Source organism: Podarcis erhardii (genome assembly GCF_964252035.2).
Source record: "Podarcis erhardii genome assembly, chromosome: 2".
NCBI classification, from domain to species: Eukaryota; Metazoa; Chordata; class Lepidosauria; order Squamata; family Lacertidae; genus Podarcis; species Podarcis erhardii.
Window position 1 is genome coordinate 71,734,899 of NC_138498.1, and position 14,053 is coordinate 71,748,951.

The window sequence follows — 14,053 nt, forward strand, 5'->3', positions numbered from 1 at the left end:
CGTGCTGCTTTGATGACCCACTGCTTCAGGTGCAAGGCAGCATGGCACAAGTTGGACACAGAGGACCTTTGGGAAGTCATTAAAGATTAGGGAAGCCATGGGCAATGAAGTACACTGGACTCCTTGATGCTTTGGCTTGGGCAACAATACAGGAAAACAATTGCCTGAATTTCTCCCAACAGAAGCTTGTTAGGAGAGGAGGGGAAAACACACTCTGGAGATGTGGACAGGATTTGTTTTAAGACAATCTAAAAAAAAAAAAGTGGCAGAAATTACATTCTATGTTTGGGATGAAGAGCATCTTGGGTAGCAATCACATGGATTAAGGCCAGGAGGATCCATGTTTCAGTTCCAGACGCAGTAGGGTTAATGTTTAAAATATAGTACAAACTGAAATGTAAGTCTCCTTCTCAGATGCTCCCTGTAGGCACAAAACTCTGTTCTCCTCTGACCCACCTTTTCTCCTCCTCCCATTTCTGGTTGGGGAGGGAATCTCTGAGAGAGGGTTTAGTCTCCCCAGAGGCAAGAGGACGTCCCTTCAGGCATTCACTGGCACTGAGAAACCCCAGGCAGAAAACAGGCCGCGGCAGTCAGTAAGTCTGGGGTGTTAATATAAAGAGTCGGTCTTCTTCCTTGCGGATCCACCTCATAAGTTTGTTGACAGCGCTGACAGCTGCTGCTTTGGTTCCCAGGGGGCTGAAGCATACGTAGAGCTCAAAGGCACTAGTTACCTGAAAAAAGGAAATGTTAAAGCTCTGTTACAACATGCCAACAGTGCAAGCCCACTCCTCTAGAAGAAGAATTGTTGTCGTGGTGGTTGCCAAGATTGAGGTTTTGGTATTTTTCACTGGTTCAGATGTTGTTGGTGAGAGAGGATGTTAATAAGAAGAAATGAGAAGAAACCTGATGAAGAATTATTTGCTGCTTTAAACCTTGCATGCTCTTTTAACCATCACACTTACCATGCAATTTTTAAAGATTAAGTTAATGGACATTGGGAAATGTACCCAGAGGACACACCCGCAAAGAGCAAATGTACAAAAAACAAAGCATTTTTTGCAATACAAGCTAGCATCCATTTCTGATCTTGTAATTCTAAATTGGTGAACCCAGATAATAAGCTAGTACATCCAGTTACAGCCCCAGGTTTTGCTTTTACTGTGATTTTTCTAGCAACTGCCACTGAGGTGTAACTTACCCAAGCCAGGAGATTTTCATTAGATCCAGTGTAATAGATGTAGCTCAGAGGACGGGAAGAATTATGGGCCCGGCTGTGTAAGTACTGATACAATCCCAGAAGTCTCTCTTTTTCCTCCTCAGTGATGTAGGGAGCATCAATCTCTGGGCTGGAAAAAGAAATTTCCCCTTAGTTAAACCTCTCGTCATGAATGGAAATGAAAATGGACTACAGCAGAATAGCTTCTTTTCATAGGACAAAAGGAAAACTATTCAGAAATTCAGAAACAAGTTCAGAAAGAAAAAGATCTGGGGCAGAAGCCAGAGCTAAGGAACTAGCTAAATGCATTCCTGGTTATCAGATGAGCTGTCAGTGAAACAGAATTCTTGCAGTTCAAAGTCTGGACTCACTTTTGATTCTAGAGGTAAAACCAGTGGGCCATGCAGTGTCACAGTGATATGTTATGCGTCCTATGAGCTCTGTAGTAGCTTGGCGCCCCAAACATGGATGCCATCCTGACTGGTATTGACTATTGTGCCACAGAGAAGGGTAGACCAATCAGAACAAGGTTACCTGAAAGACCACCTGCCCTTGAATATTATTATTATTATTATCATTAATTTTTTGATCACCTTCTACACAATCATCTTTAAGGCACAAAACCAGCAAACCCTCCCAAACAGCAAGTATATTTAAAGCAAAAATCAATACAAAATAGGCACTTTCCCTGACCCATAAAATTGGGCCCTGTACTGAATTCCTGTTTTTATAATACTGGGGGTTTTTTTATTCTGTATCTCTGGGTTGTATCCAAGCAACTTTTACTCAGAGTTACTCTGTCCATTAATTTCAATGGGTCTACTCTGTGAACGACTAACATTGCCTACAACTCTCTGTTTTTATGATTCTGTCCTATTGTTTCTATGTTGCATTTCATATACCACTTAGATATCTTTTAACACTTAAGTCATTTAGAAATAGTTTTAAATAAATAGATAAATCCCACCTACCCTTGCCACTTAGCAAAGCATCAGATAATATTTATGAGCTGAAAGAAAGATGCGACCCAAAACAGATTCTCACCTGGTGAAGAGTCCTGAGCTCTTTGATTTGTAGATGAAGTGTCGGAGGTCTGGGATTCCCACCTGGGAGACAGTGTAGAAAGGAGTGCACAGTGCCTCCACGAGGGCATGATAAACACCGCGCTTCTTCAGCCGTTCCTGGAACCTGCGCTTGCAGTCAGACGCTGTGAAGAAGTCCTCACGGTCAGTGGAGATCAGAAGGAGACACAAGTCCGTGTCCTGCGCCAAGTAGGAAATGTGAGCGTGGAAGAAACCGCTGGAGTTGAACTTGGGCAGGCAGATGGGAGTCCAGGCTTCTCCTTCTCTAAATGAGGAGGAGGAACTGATGAGGTTGAAGAGTAGGTGAAGGTCAATTGGATGCAGGAACTGGTCCTTTTTTCTCACCAGAGATACCAGCTGGTTCTTGGATAAGAGGATGGAGAAGACCAGGCTTTTAGCTTTGGCTTGCTGGAGGCAGGAGCTCACGGCATCCCTGACTCCAGCAGCCATAGGGAGGCAACGTGCAGCCCCCATCAGAAAACTCGGGTCCCTCGCCATCAGGTCTAGCAAGTTGTCCGTGATGCGCTCGGAGCCTGCCAGCAGTCTCCTCAGGTCATAGTTCTGCTTCTGCTGGAAGATACGGCTGAGCTGGGTCCACGTCAAGAGACTAAGGATCTGGTAGTAGATATAAAGAAGCTCCTGAGCAATTTCTTGTTCTGACTGCCATGTCTGAGCCACAGCAACCAGCACCAGGGGGCTCCTGCGCACAAACACCACCTTGTACCCATCTGCCAAGAAGGCAGGGATGGGAGGGAGAAAGCGAGAAGAAACACATCAGTTTCTTTAGAACACAGTGGGAAGTCCTGAACACAAAGCAGCTATGGTTCTTTTGAGGCAACTCCTCTGAATCCATAGATCACTTGTGGGGGAATCTCTGGACTGCAGGCCTAACTAGGCTTGGCAGTGGTCCTAATTTGGTCTTGGAGTCTGTTTTCCACAAGCCACTCCCACCTATCCCACAGTCTGCAGCAAGCCCTTTTCAAGTTGTCACCTGATGCCATAATGATGTCAGATGATTGACAGGTGAGCAGTCCCACCCGCCTATCAAAGTTGGCCCATGTCAAGTGGGGTAAGGAAGACTCCAGCCCATTGGCCAGACCTAGTTCCCTAACCTTATTACAGATGGTGGGAAGAAAATCAATTTCCTTACAAACCAAATTTCCTTGCAACAGTGTGATAAAAAGCTTACACTCTCCTGGAAACCCAGTGTTTAAAACCTAACAAAGAATAGGAAATACAGAACTCTGTTGCATATGCAGTTAGCAAGGTTGCCTTGCTATGGCATAAGGAAACCATCTTTACCAGGGGATCATATTTTAATTTCATAGAGTGACTTCCCATTCTTAAATATCTACTTCTCACCAGGTTGATCAATTTGCATCTGAGCTCTACTATTTCAGATTGCAGGTGAGGGTTCGTGTGACTGACAGCTACTCTACTAAAAAAAGTTCCTATACATAAAAGAAAATCCCTAGATGTCATGGAGAAGGGTTCTAACCTAGCCTTCTCTCTGGTGTGTGTGTGTGTGTGTGTGTGTGTGTGTGTTTAACATGCATGGATTTTTTGTGATCCCCATCAGCAATTTAAAATGATATGGTCCAAGCTTGGGTTTCCCTGCTCAATGAGAATTAGGGGTAAGAAAACAATGAAAGAAGGCAGGGAGAGCATCTTAAGTTAATTGCTAATGGTTAGGGCAGTGATTGTCAGGATTTAAGGAAGCATACTTATATAATAGGGATGCGGGTGGTGCTGTGGGTTAAACCACAAAGCCTAGGACTTGCCGATCAGAAGGTTGGCGGTTCGAATCCCTGCAAGGGGGTGAGCTCCCATTGCTCAGTCCCTGTTCCTGCCAACCTAGCAGTTTGAAAGCACATCAAAGTGCAAGTAGAAAAATAGGTACTGCTCCAGTGGGAAGGTAAACAGCATTTCTGTGTGCTGCTCTGGTTCACCAGAAGCGGCTTAGTCATGCTGGCCACATGACCCGGAAGCTGTCTGTAGACAAACGCTGGCTCCCTCGGCCAGTAAAGTGAGATGAGCAGTGCAACACCAGAGTCGTCCGCGACTGAACCTAACGGTCAGGGGTCCCTTTACCTTTACTTATAGAATATTGCCTTTGACTCGTATCTACATGTAGATTCCCCATCTCAGAGACTGCAGCACTGTCAACATGGTTATCAACATCCATAGCTAGCAGTCTGGAAAGGCTTTCTTGACCAAACATTGATTTAGATAATCATTTTTACTACACTTTGGCTTGAGACCTGCCTTTCAAAGAAATCTATAGCTTCCTTCTCTGGCTTAGTTTTGAAGCATTTTCTAAACAGAATGTGAAAAGGGCATATTGTTCTCTTCTGATTATTCTGTGTACAAGTTGGGACTGGCAATCGGATATTTGATGACATCTAATATTTCCTAAAGCTGCTGGGTTAGAAAGGAGCATAATAAAAACATGTCCCCATGCCACTCTGGCAGGGGGCTATCCTGGGGACAGATCATTCGCACTCCTTGCTCCTGTTTCTCAGGTTCTTTTCCAATTGGGAGGCCAAATGAAAAACAGTAAGATAGTGGTCTCTTGGGAAAAAACCCTGTCAATGTGACTCCTAAGTACCTGCATGTATAGACCTGATGGAATTCTTCTGTGCTTCAAGGAAGGACACCAGAGCCATCATCACCCCCATGGTGCTGGACAGTGCCTCTTCAGACCCATAGCGGGAATACACCGGCTTGCCTGCCTCACTCAGAACAAAGACATGCTTCTGGTGCGTGCGCCAGGCATCCATGGTCACGTCTTCTTCCTCCTTCCCGGACAGCACAGAGTCTCGGCGCGAGGCCTGCGGCGACAGCTCCATCTTGTCTTCTTTGCTGTGCCTTATCTCTTCCTCCAAATCCAGGGCTATGCCAGTGAGCTGGGTGCTCAGTTCGCTGAAGTCCTTGCTGATCTCCTCCATCTTTGCCTGCTCACCTTGGCGCTCTTCGCTTTCCTCCGGGCTCTGGGGAGTCGCATCCTGATTCTCGGTGCTGGTCAGGTCTTCATAGGACTTGGCATGAACAAACATGGCTCCCTCCTGGCCTGCCCCTTGTAAACAACATGCCAGAACAGATAATGAGTTACTCTCCGGAAGGAGCAGATAAAAAGCTATGACAATGGCATAATCAAAGAGTGAGTAGGAAAACTCATAAATGCCCACAAGACACATACGATGGCAAAAATCTCCCAACATTTTCCTTAACCTTATGCCAGAGTTTCCTGTGCTCCTCATCCAGTGGGTTACAAGCTGCAAACCGCAGATTTCAGTGGTTGTGCCATGCTGTAAAGAAATATCCTTTAGTTAAATAGCATGCATGCTTCCTAATCCATAATGAATGCTCCTCCTTAGAAAGCACTCCAATTCTATAGCTTTCTTTAGAACACACAGGGCCTTTCATTTTAACATTTTGATGTGGTAACTGCACTGTGGGATAGCAGGAAATTGAGGTCCTTGTACCTGAAACCCTTTGACTCCCATCTAAGTATCTGATATTCATTATCTTCCATACTAAAGCAGAGCATGTGCATTCTTTAGGTACATTCACTATCTATCACAAAGGAACTGCTTCACTGAGCCTTTTGTAGTAGTTTTACAAAGAAAGAAATGAGAAAACAATTCTCCGCAAGCAGCCGAAAAGTACATGCAGGTTAAAGATGTAATCCTAGGACCGCTTTCTTGGAGTAAGTCCCATTGATAAGAGTAGAATTTACATTACAAAGTAAGCATGTTTGGGATTGGCTACTTGTTGATTACAAAGGTGACCTCAGACAGGTTTATTCTCACCATACAGCCATGTTGAACCTGCAACAGGTCTATTGGTCTATACCCTGTTCTGTGCAGACAGAAGAAACACCTTGGTGCATCTGTAACAGCAAAACCAGATGCTTTCATCTGCCCCAGCTGCAACAAAACATGTCTCTCCCATATCGGTCTCCACAGTCAATGTAGGCACTGTAACTCTCCAACAGTTTCACTTTACCCCCAATGGTGCACCCTTCCATTCTCTCTTGAAACAGACGAGTGCCAACACCTCTTGCTTTCCAGCAGTGCAGAATTTAGTTAGCTCTGTTTTGTGTCCTCTCCTTGTTTTGATCAAGGGAATATGACATTTATTATTGCTGGCATAAGGTGTGGGTGTATGCGGTCTGGAAATGCTGCCTAAGGAACAGGTCAGCAACTTCTGATTTTGTCATTATGACACAGTCTGTTTATGCCAGCCTCAGATGAGCGTTGTTGGCTGGAGATTTTTTTTGTCAGTCCACAGAGTTGATCAGATAATGGTGCCTGACTATAAGTTCATAACAATTTTGGGAAGTGGGGTGGAGAGATCAGCAGGCAGTGAAGAGCCCAAATCACAGAAAAAATGTTTTTGTGTATATGATGTATGCTTGATTGAAAATAGATTTGAATACGAATTTCCAATTTTAAACAAAATTCCGGCTCAGCTTAAAAAGTAGGAGACTTATAAACCACTTAATCAAAGAGGTCTCTAAGGGTGTGTTCCCATCACCCCCTTAGACTACAGGGGTCAGCAAACCTTTTCAGCCGTGGGCTGGTCCACTGTCCCTCAGACCTTGGGGTGGGCAGACTATATTTTTCTGGGGTGGGGTGGGGGAAATGAACGAACTCCTATGCCCCACAAATAACCCAGATGTACATTTTAAATAAAAGGACACATTCTACTCATGTAAAAACATGCTGATTCCCGGACCGTCTGCAGGCCGGATTTAGAAGGTGATTAGGCCGAATCCAGCCCCCAGGTCTTAGTTTGCCTACCCATCCCTTAGATTAGAGCATAGTGATGTTGATTTTCCCCCTGGTGCATTTCACACCTCATGCCTCCCTAGCTGTTCACATCAGCACAGCTTCCTTAGTGTCAATTTGTTTCTGTTCACACCAGGGAGCGGAATAGGTATTCGCAAGAGGTGTGAAGCTTGAGAAACAATGCATCGAAGAGTAGTATTTTATAACCAAGTACAGGATAACATGCATTTGGATAATTTCATGTGAACACAGATTAAAAACCCAGTACTGAAAAGGCAGTGAGTTCATAGGAAATAGCAGGGGGAACACAGTCAAAGCGGTGCACAAAGAAAATTGTAGATTAAACACAGCACCCTTTTGCATTACCACTCCACTGTAAGTATGCCAACTGTGGAACTGGCAAAAACAGGTGTCGGTGGCAGGGGAAAGCGCTAAAACACTGGCCCCCAAATAAAGGGGAGTGGGACAGAGAACAGCCCCACCTGCCTGGCAAAGCTTTGGATTGGGTGGTCCCTCTGCCTTTGCTTGACCCTCCCCAGCCCCCTCTGAATTGCTCTGCCCACACCTACCTGGTTCTGTTCCCTGTGTGAGACCTGGGGTGGGACTCTCTGACCTCTCAGCCTGCTTTCTGTCGCATGGGACCAATGAGCCATTGGGCACATCTCCATCCTTCTTGTGAACATCAGCAGCCATCCCTTGGAAGCTTGTGGGGACCTGCAAACAAGCAAACAAAAAAAGACCTGCTAGCTTTTATTCCCCAAAGCAGTGCAGATCTTAGGCAGTTACCTAACCTGAGTGACAAAACAAGTGCATTGGAGCACTTCCATAGCATCGGATTTATAGGAAGCAGGAAGTCAGCCTGGAAATGCTTCGGGTTTAACTACGCCATAGTTATCCCATATAGAGTGAGCATTTTCTAACTGCGTAATGCAGCGTTTGTTTCTTCTCAACACCTCCTTATGAGAAAAGTTACTATCATTTCCACCTTACAAATGGAGAAGGGAGGCTAAGATACAGCGGCTTGCCCAAAAACCACCCTCTGAATCCATGGCTAAGCAGATATTTGAACTCAACAATGCTCTCAAGACCTGGAAGTATGGCTCTGGCCAGCAAGCAATGGGGACAGATGTTTCAACAGCAACGGCACTAAAACCACATGATTCAAGTGTTTGGTAGGGATGGCTAGATCTGTTGACCCCGCAGTAAAATGGTCAGTCTTTTCCTACAATGTGTAACAATCAAACAAGAAGCAGGGCAGTGGTCCTTATTCACAGGACAATTAAAGTATTATATGTACAGAATAATGTTTTTATTTGAAACCGTGAAGCACAGGAGGGTTTGGTAATGTACTCAGTGATATATCTCTCCTCACTGTTGAACACTCTGCTTCTGCAAGAACCTCCGCATGTTAACACCGGCTCAATAAAAATGTGTCTTGTTCATATTGATTGGTTAAATGTCAACCGTGTCCCATCGGTGTTTGCCTATGGTTGTTAAAGTCAAATGATGACGGAGGAGTCAAATCCTTATGCGATTAAGTGGACAAATCACAAAAAGACTCAAAAGCAAATGAAAATGGGTTCTTTCATTTGCCTTTAGGTTTCACAGCTATTAAAGCACACAACTTCCATATTTTCAAACTTTTGATGGCACACACAGGATGAGAAAGACATTCTGGTTATTTCAGTTAAAGCAGAATTGGTTACAAGCTGCATGCCAGATACCTTGCTATCCATAGCATGTTGAAGAACTCTACACACTGGGGAATTTTCACCTACTGATCATGTAAAAAAAAAAAAAGTGCCATGTATTGAAGATGAGTGTTTATGTTAAGTTGGTTGGCAGCAGGGTGTTTATTTTATTTTAACATACCGGTATGTCCTTTGTAGTTACTTATTTTTAATATCTGTCATCTACCACTAGACTTTGGAATGTGCTGAGCTAACTTGTTACAGTGCAACCTAAACCTATGTTCTCTGAGATAAGTGATACAGAGTTCAGAGGTTCTTACTCCTAGGTAAGCAAGTATAGGATTGGCTGGGGAAACCCAGCCAGATGGACGGGGTATAAATAATAAATTATTATTATAGGATTACAGCTTGAATGAACTCATGCTACCATCTGACACACTTTTTCTGGGTGTTAATCCCAATGAACACAATGGAAATTATTTCTGAGCCAAGGTGCACAGGATCTGCAAGTGGTTAACAGAATAAATAAAGTTATTATAGATCAGTGCTGAACTGAATTTAATTTCAACTGCATTGCTTTTAAAAGAGGGGGAAAATTCCCACTAAACAAGATTAAAAAATAGGTAGAAATGGAAATCCAGAACTAAATTTGTACTTGACTGTTGGTATGAGTTAAGCTGGTCTGTTTCCTTACCACCTTGTGCCTTTCTCCTGCTCTCTCATCCATCTTCCTGGAACAATGGTTAACTGACTTGAGCCATTACCCTGCTTTTGTGACTGGTTTGCTTTCTTCCCTTGTGCAGCAATGTAATTTTTCAGCACAAATTTGTGCAATCCTATGCATACATTTGGAAGTAAGACCAAGCAATTTCAGTAGAATTTACTTCTGAATAAACATGCAAAGGTTTGAACTGCATGCTGTTTCAGAATTCTAGGAAACCAATGGTGCATAGCCAGCTGTACGCTTTGAAGTAATGCTTGGCCCTAGGAAAAACTGCTAAACAACAAAAACCAAAATACAACTAGCTTAAATACTAATAGGCTTTAATGAAAGATAACATATTAAAGAATTTGAGTAAAATACAATGAACATTTAAGCATGAATTTTACTAAAATCTATCAAGGTTTAAATGACATACAGAGAAAAATAAAATAATATATGTACACAATATATATTAAAAACAAATAGCTACATTAAAAAAATTCTTGGCAAAACAGAGCAACACAAAATTCAGCAAATGAAAAGAGCAACTATTTAATAGGTGTTAGGTTCAGAATACATACTTAATCTGCCTGTATTAGTACAGTGGAAAAGTCACTGGTTCTGCATTTTTTGTTAGAAATTGGGCTTTTGTGGTTTAACACAGGAATAGGGAACAACACATAGGTTAGCAACATCTGGTTCCCTATTCCTATATTAGACAGGAGAACTCTATTCTTACAAAAAAAAAAGAAAAAAGAAAAAGCAGAACCAGTGACTCCCATCAATCCTGGCTATTAACCATGCTAGGGATGGCTGCTGGGAGCTGGAGTTCAACATCATCTAGAGGTCAGAGATTCCTCTCTGGTCTATCAGATAAATCATATGACAGATGTTTGTCTCTTTTTAGAGAGGAAGTATTATTCCATACAATAACTCTGGGTGATGTGCGAGAAGCATAGTGAAGAGATGCCAGGAGCTAGGAATTCCTCCAACGTCCCTAGGTGTGTTTTACCTACATTCTGCAATTAGGTCCCACGACACACCCTTCAGAGGGTGGTTTGGGACGGCCTGCAGTTTAATTTATTTATTTATAAAAATATTTATATACCACTGTATCATAAAGATACACATAAAGATCACAGCAATTTACAACAATATAAAAGCATACAGCCAAACAATAAAATTTACTGATGAGCTGAAGTATCTTCAGCAGACCACTAATTAAGATAAGTGTAGCTTATGATTATTCCTTAACAGCCTTGAAGAGCTTGCAAGTTTGAGATTCTATAAACTGTAATTAATCAAGCCCTAACATTTTATCAGGCCAACTAACTCCTTATTTAGAAATTACCAAAATGTTTATTTCAACAGGACAGAGATGAGAGGAAACAATCCCTGTCTCTATTCCAAGACATTTGGGTCACCCCAAATTGTATCCCCAGTTGCATCAAACTTTTTGTCTTTACATAAAAGAAACTCACTGTCTTGTGTAGCACAAAGTAAATGGTCCCCAACTGGCCAGACTTGGGGTGGTGGTGAGAACCTGCCCATCCATCCAGATTTTGTTATCAACATGGGCAAGCTAAGACACACACTCAATTTTATTCCATTTTGCCTCCCAAGGTTCTCAGTGCAGCACACATGATATTCTCTCCTCTTTAATCCTCATCACAACCCTGGGAGGTTGGTTAAGCTGAGAGATAGTGACTGGCCCAAGGTCACCCAGTGAGTTTGTGGTTTAAACCAGACCTCCCTGGTTCTAGTCTGACACTCCAGCTACACCACACTGGCTTTACTTTCTCCTGGGTGAGCTGCCAAACACCCACAAAGACCTGGGAGACCTGAGTTCAGTTTTTACCATTGCTACAGAGCAGCGTTCGAAATCTGCCAGGTCCATTTTGCACCTGGCTATTGGTCACTTGCGATCAAGTGAAGATGCCCGGGGGCCAGGATGGCGCCTGATGTCCCCACCATCTGGAGGTGCATGCCTGGGGATCCTTGGACCTGGTCTGTTTTCACACACTAGCAACACATCCTGTAGAACTTGATCCATGATATTTTATCTGCACAATCGGAATGAATTACAGGAACCAAAAAGTCTTACAGTGGTACCTCGGGTTACATACGCTTCAGGTTACAGACTCCGCTAACCCAGAAATATTGCCTCGGGTTAAGAACTTTGCTTCAGGATGAGAACAGAAATTGTGCTCCGGCAGCACAGCGGCAGCGGGAGGCCCTATTAGCTAAAGTGGTCTTCAGGTTAGGAACAGTTTCAGGTTAAGAACAGACCTCTGGAACGAATTAAGTACTTAACCCAAGGTACCACTGTATGGAAAAATACGACTTTTGAGCCGCCTGGCCCCAAAAAGGCAACTAGGCATTCCGTTTTGGCAACTGTAACCCTGGTTTATGGAGCCATTTGGTGCTGGGCATATATATCGGAGTTTCTCACCCTGCTACAGAGTACAGACTGAGTGTGTGGACTTGGACAAGCTACTCTTCTTTCAGGCTCAGTCGTTTCCTTGTACAATGACAATAATGGCCATTTATAACAATAAAAGGTATCAGCATGATAATGGTTATAAAGTGCTTTTGCAGCTGTAAAGTGTAACATAGGCATTTTGATATCAGTATTACAGCCTTTGGCTCTAGGATGAGGAGGCACACAGGGCCACAAGTTTGACCTGCTGCTACTTGGTAGAGTTAATTGCTCTGCAGACAGACATTCAGCCCAGCACATTGCTCTAAATCAAATAATTATTTATGCTTTTGTACAACTTCCGACACCATCTAAGCCACCCTGAGAGCCCAGCACACAATTTAAGAAGTGGGGACATAGCCAGCCCTTCTCAGGAAATGTCCCTGACTTTTACTTTTGCTACATTTCCTCCTGGGCTCCCTCTCTCTGTCGGAGAAGAATCTCCTAAGGAGCACAGTGTGATCCCAAACCACTCTGGTTTCTTTGCTTCTGGTTTCCTGAGGAACCTTATTGTTGTTGGCTTTGGTAGTACAGCAGACGGATTTGTACAAAATCCAGTTTGGAAGAATTTCAGTTTCCCCGATTCCACAGCGGGCCATTTATGTTGCTCAAATAACGTGGAATATATGCAAGGCTGAAGAAAGAAATCCACAGGCCCAGCCCCTGTATGTGCCTTCCTGTTTGGTCTAGCAGCACACAAAGGATACTTACAGCTTTGACAGGAACAGCCTGCGGAGGAGTGGAAAGCGCCAGTGAGTGTCTGCTTCTGCAGCTGCCTTGCCGGTGATGTCTAAGCAGAAAGGGAAGAGCGTGAGCCTCCAGGGGAAGAGGAGAGAGGGTTCTGCATGCTGCTATCTCCTCTGGAGACTCTGATGCTGCACAGTCACAGGCATGCTTCCCAGTCTAGCCAGCTGAGTCTGCCCTCACCAGCTATAGCCAGGAAGGTACAGTGCACTACCTACTTTTCCTTTCAAAGGTCACTTTCTGGGCCACAAGTCCCAGTGCATCTTGGGGAATGTAGTTCCAAACTTTGCAGTTACGGTGTTTCAGTGGACAAAATACGATCTCCACAGAAAATGGAAGAGACCTCTGGTTGATGCACATCTGCCTAGATGTGAAAATCTGTGAAGATTTAAGCTTTCTCTCAACATAGGAAACCTTGGTGTCTGTGTTTGATGATAAAAATAGGAGTGATTTAAGTATCACTTAGTTCAAAGCACTCTACATGCATTCTATCTTGAATCCTTATGACAGCCTCGTAAGGTCAGCTGACACTATTAATCTCATGATGAAGATGGGGAAATGGAGAGGAATTCCTGTTTCAAACTATTAAATCCTGTAAAATGTTCTGTTGTAATGTTTTTATTAAGTCACATTCTTAAATGTTAAGGAGGGAAAAAAGCCATAACAAACATGTGGCATGTTTTTTCAGAAGTCTCGCTGGGTTTTATTTCCAAATAAATATGTTTGTGATTACAGCCATGCTGCCACATTACTTAGAACTGAATTCTCCTGTGTTCATTCAGATTTACTCCTAGAAATGCATGTATGATTGAGTCTGCTACAAAAATAAGTTGAAGGGCTTTGAGCTGTATGCATTAAGATCTGTAAATCAGAATGTTCACATTCAGCCAGTGTACTGTAGTGGTGTGAGTTCTGGACAAGGACCTGGAAGACCATGGTTCAAAACTCCACTCAGTCAGGAAGCTCACTGGCCGACCTTGGGCCAGTCACTGACTCTCAGCCTAATCTACCTCACAGCGTTGTTGTGATTAAATGAGAAGAACCATGTATAGCACCTTAAGCTCCTTGGGGTGAAAGGTGTGATATAAATGCAATAAATAAATAAATTCAGCTCAGTTAACTCAACCTTGGTAGTCCTTACAACTTCCATAATCACAGTTCACACAACTTTTCAGTTCAATCTGCTGCAGGTTTATACAGAGGTAAACCACATCCAATACAATGGGACTTACTCCCAAGTAACTACAGTGGTACCTCAGGTTAAGTACTTAATTCATTCCGGAGGTCCGTTCTTAACCTGAAACTGTTCTTAACCTGAAGCACCACTTTAGCTAATGGGGCCTCC

The 14,053-nt window shown here is 43.3% G+C and overlaps 1 protein-coding gene across 1 annotated transcript; it reads right to left on the bottom strand.

Annotated features, from left to right (window-relative positions):
- Positions 1–219: 219 nt before the first annotated feature.
- Positions 220–13,194, bottom strand: MON1A (MON1 homolog A, secretory trafficking associated). Its single transcript, XM_081851326.1, has 6 exons — positions 12,676–13,194; positions 7,661–7,805; positions 4,907–5,374; positions 2,261–3,026; positions 1,199–1,346; positions 220–731 (listed from the first exon to the last, which is right to left on the bottom strand). The coding sequence occupies exons 2-6, from the start codon at positions 7,782–7,784 to the stop codon at positions 591–593; spliced, it is 1,647 nt and encodes a 548-aa protein (XP_081707452.1). The 5' UTR covers positions 7,785–7,805; positions 12,676–13,194; the 3' UTR covers positions 220–590.
- Positions 13,195–14,053: the final 859 nt, after the last annotated feature.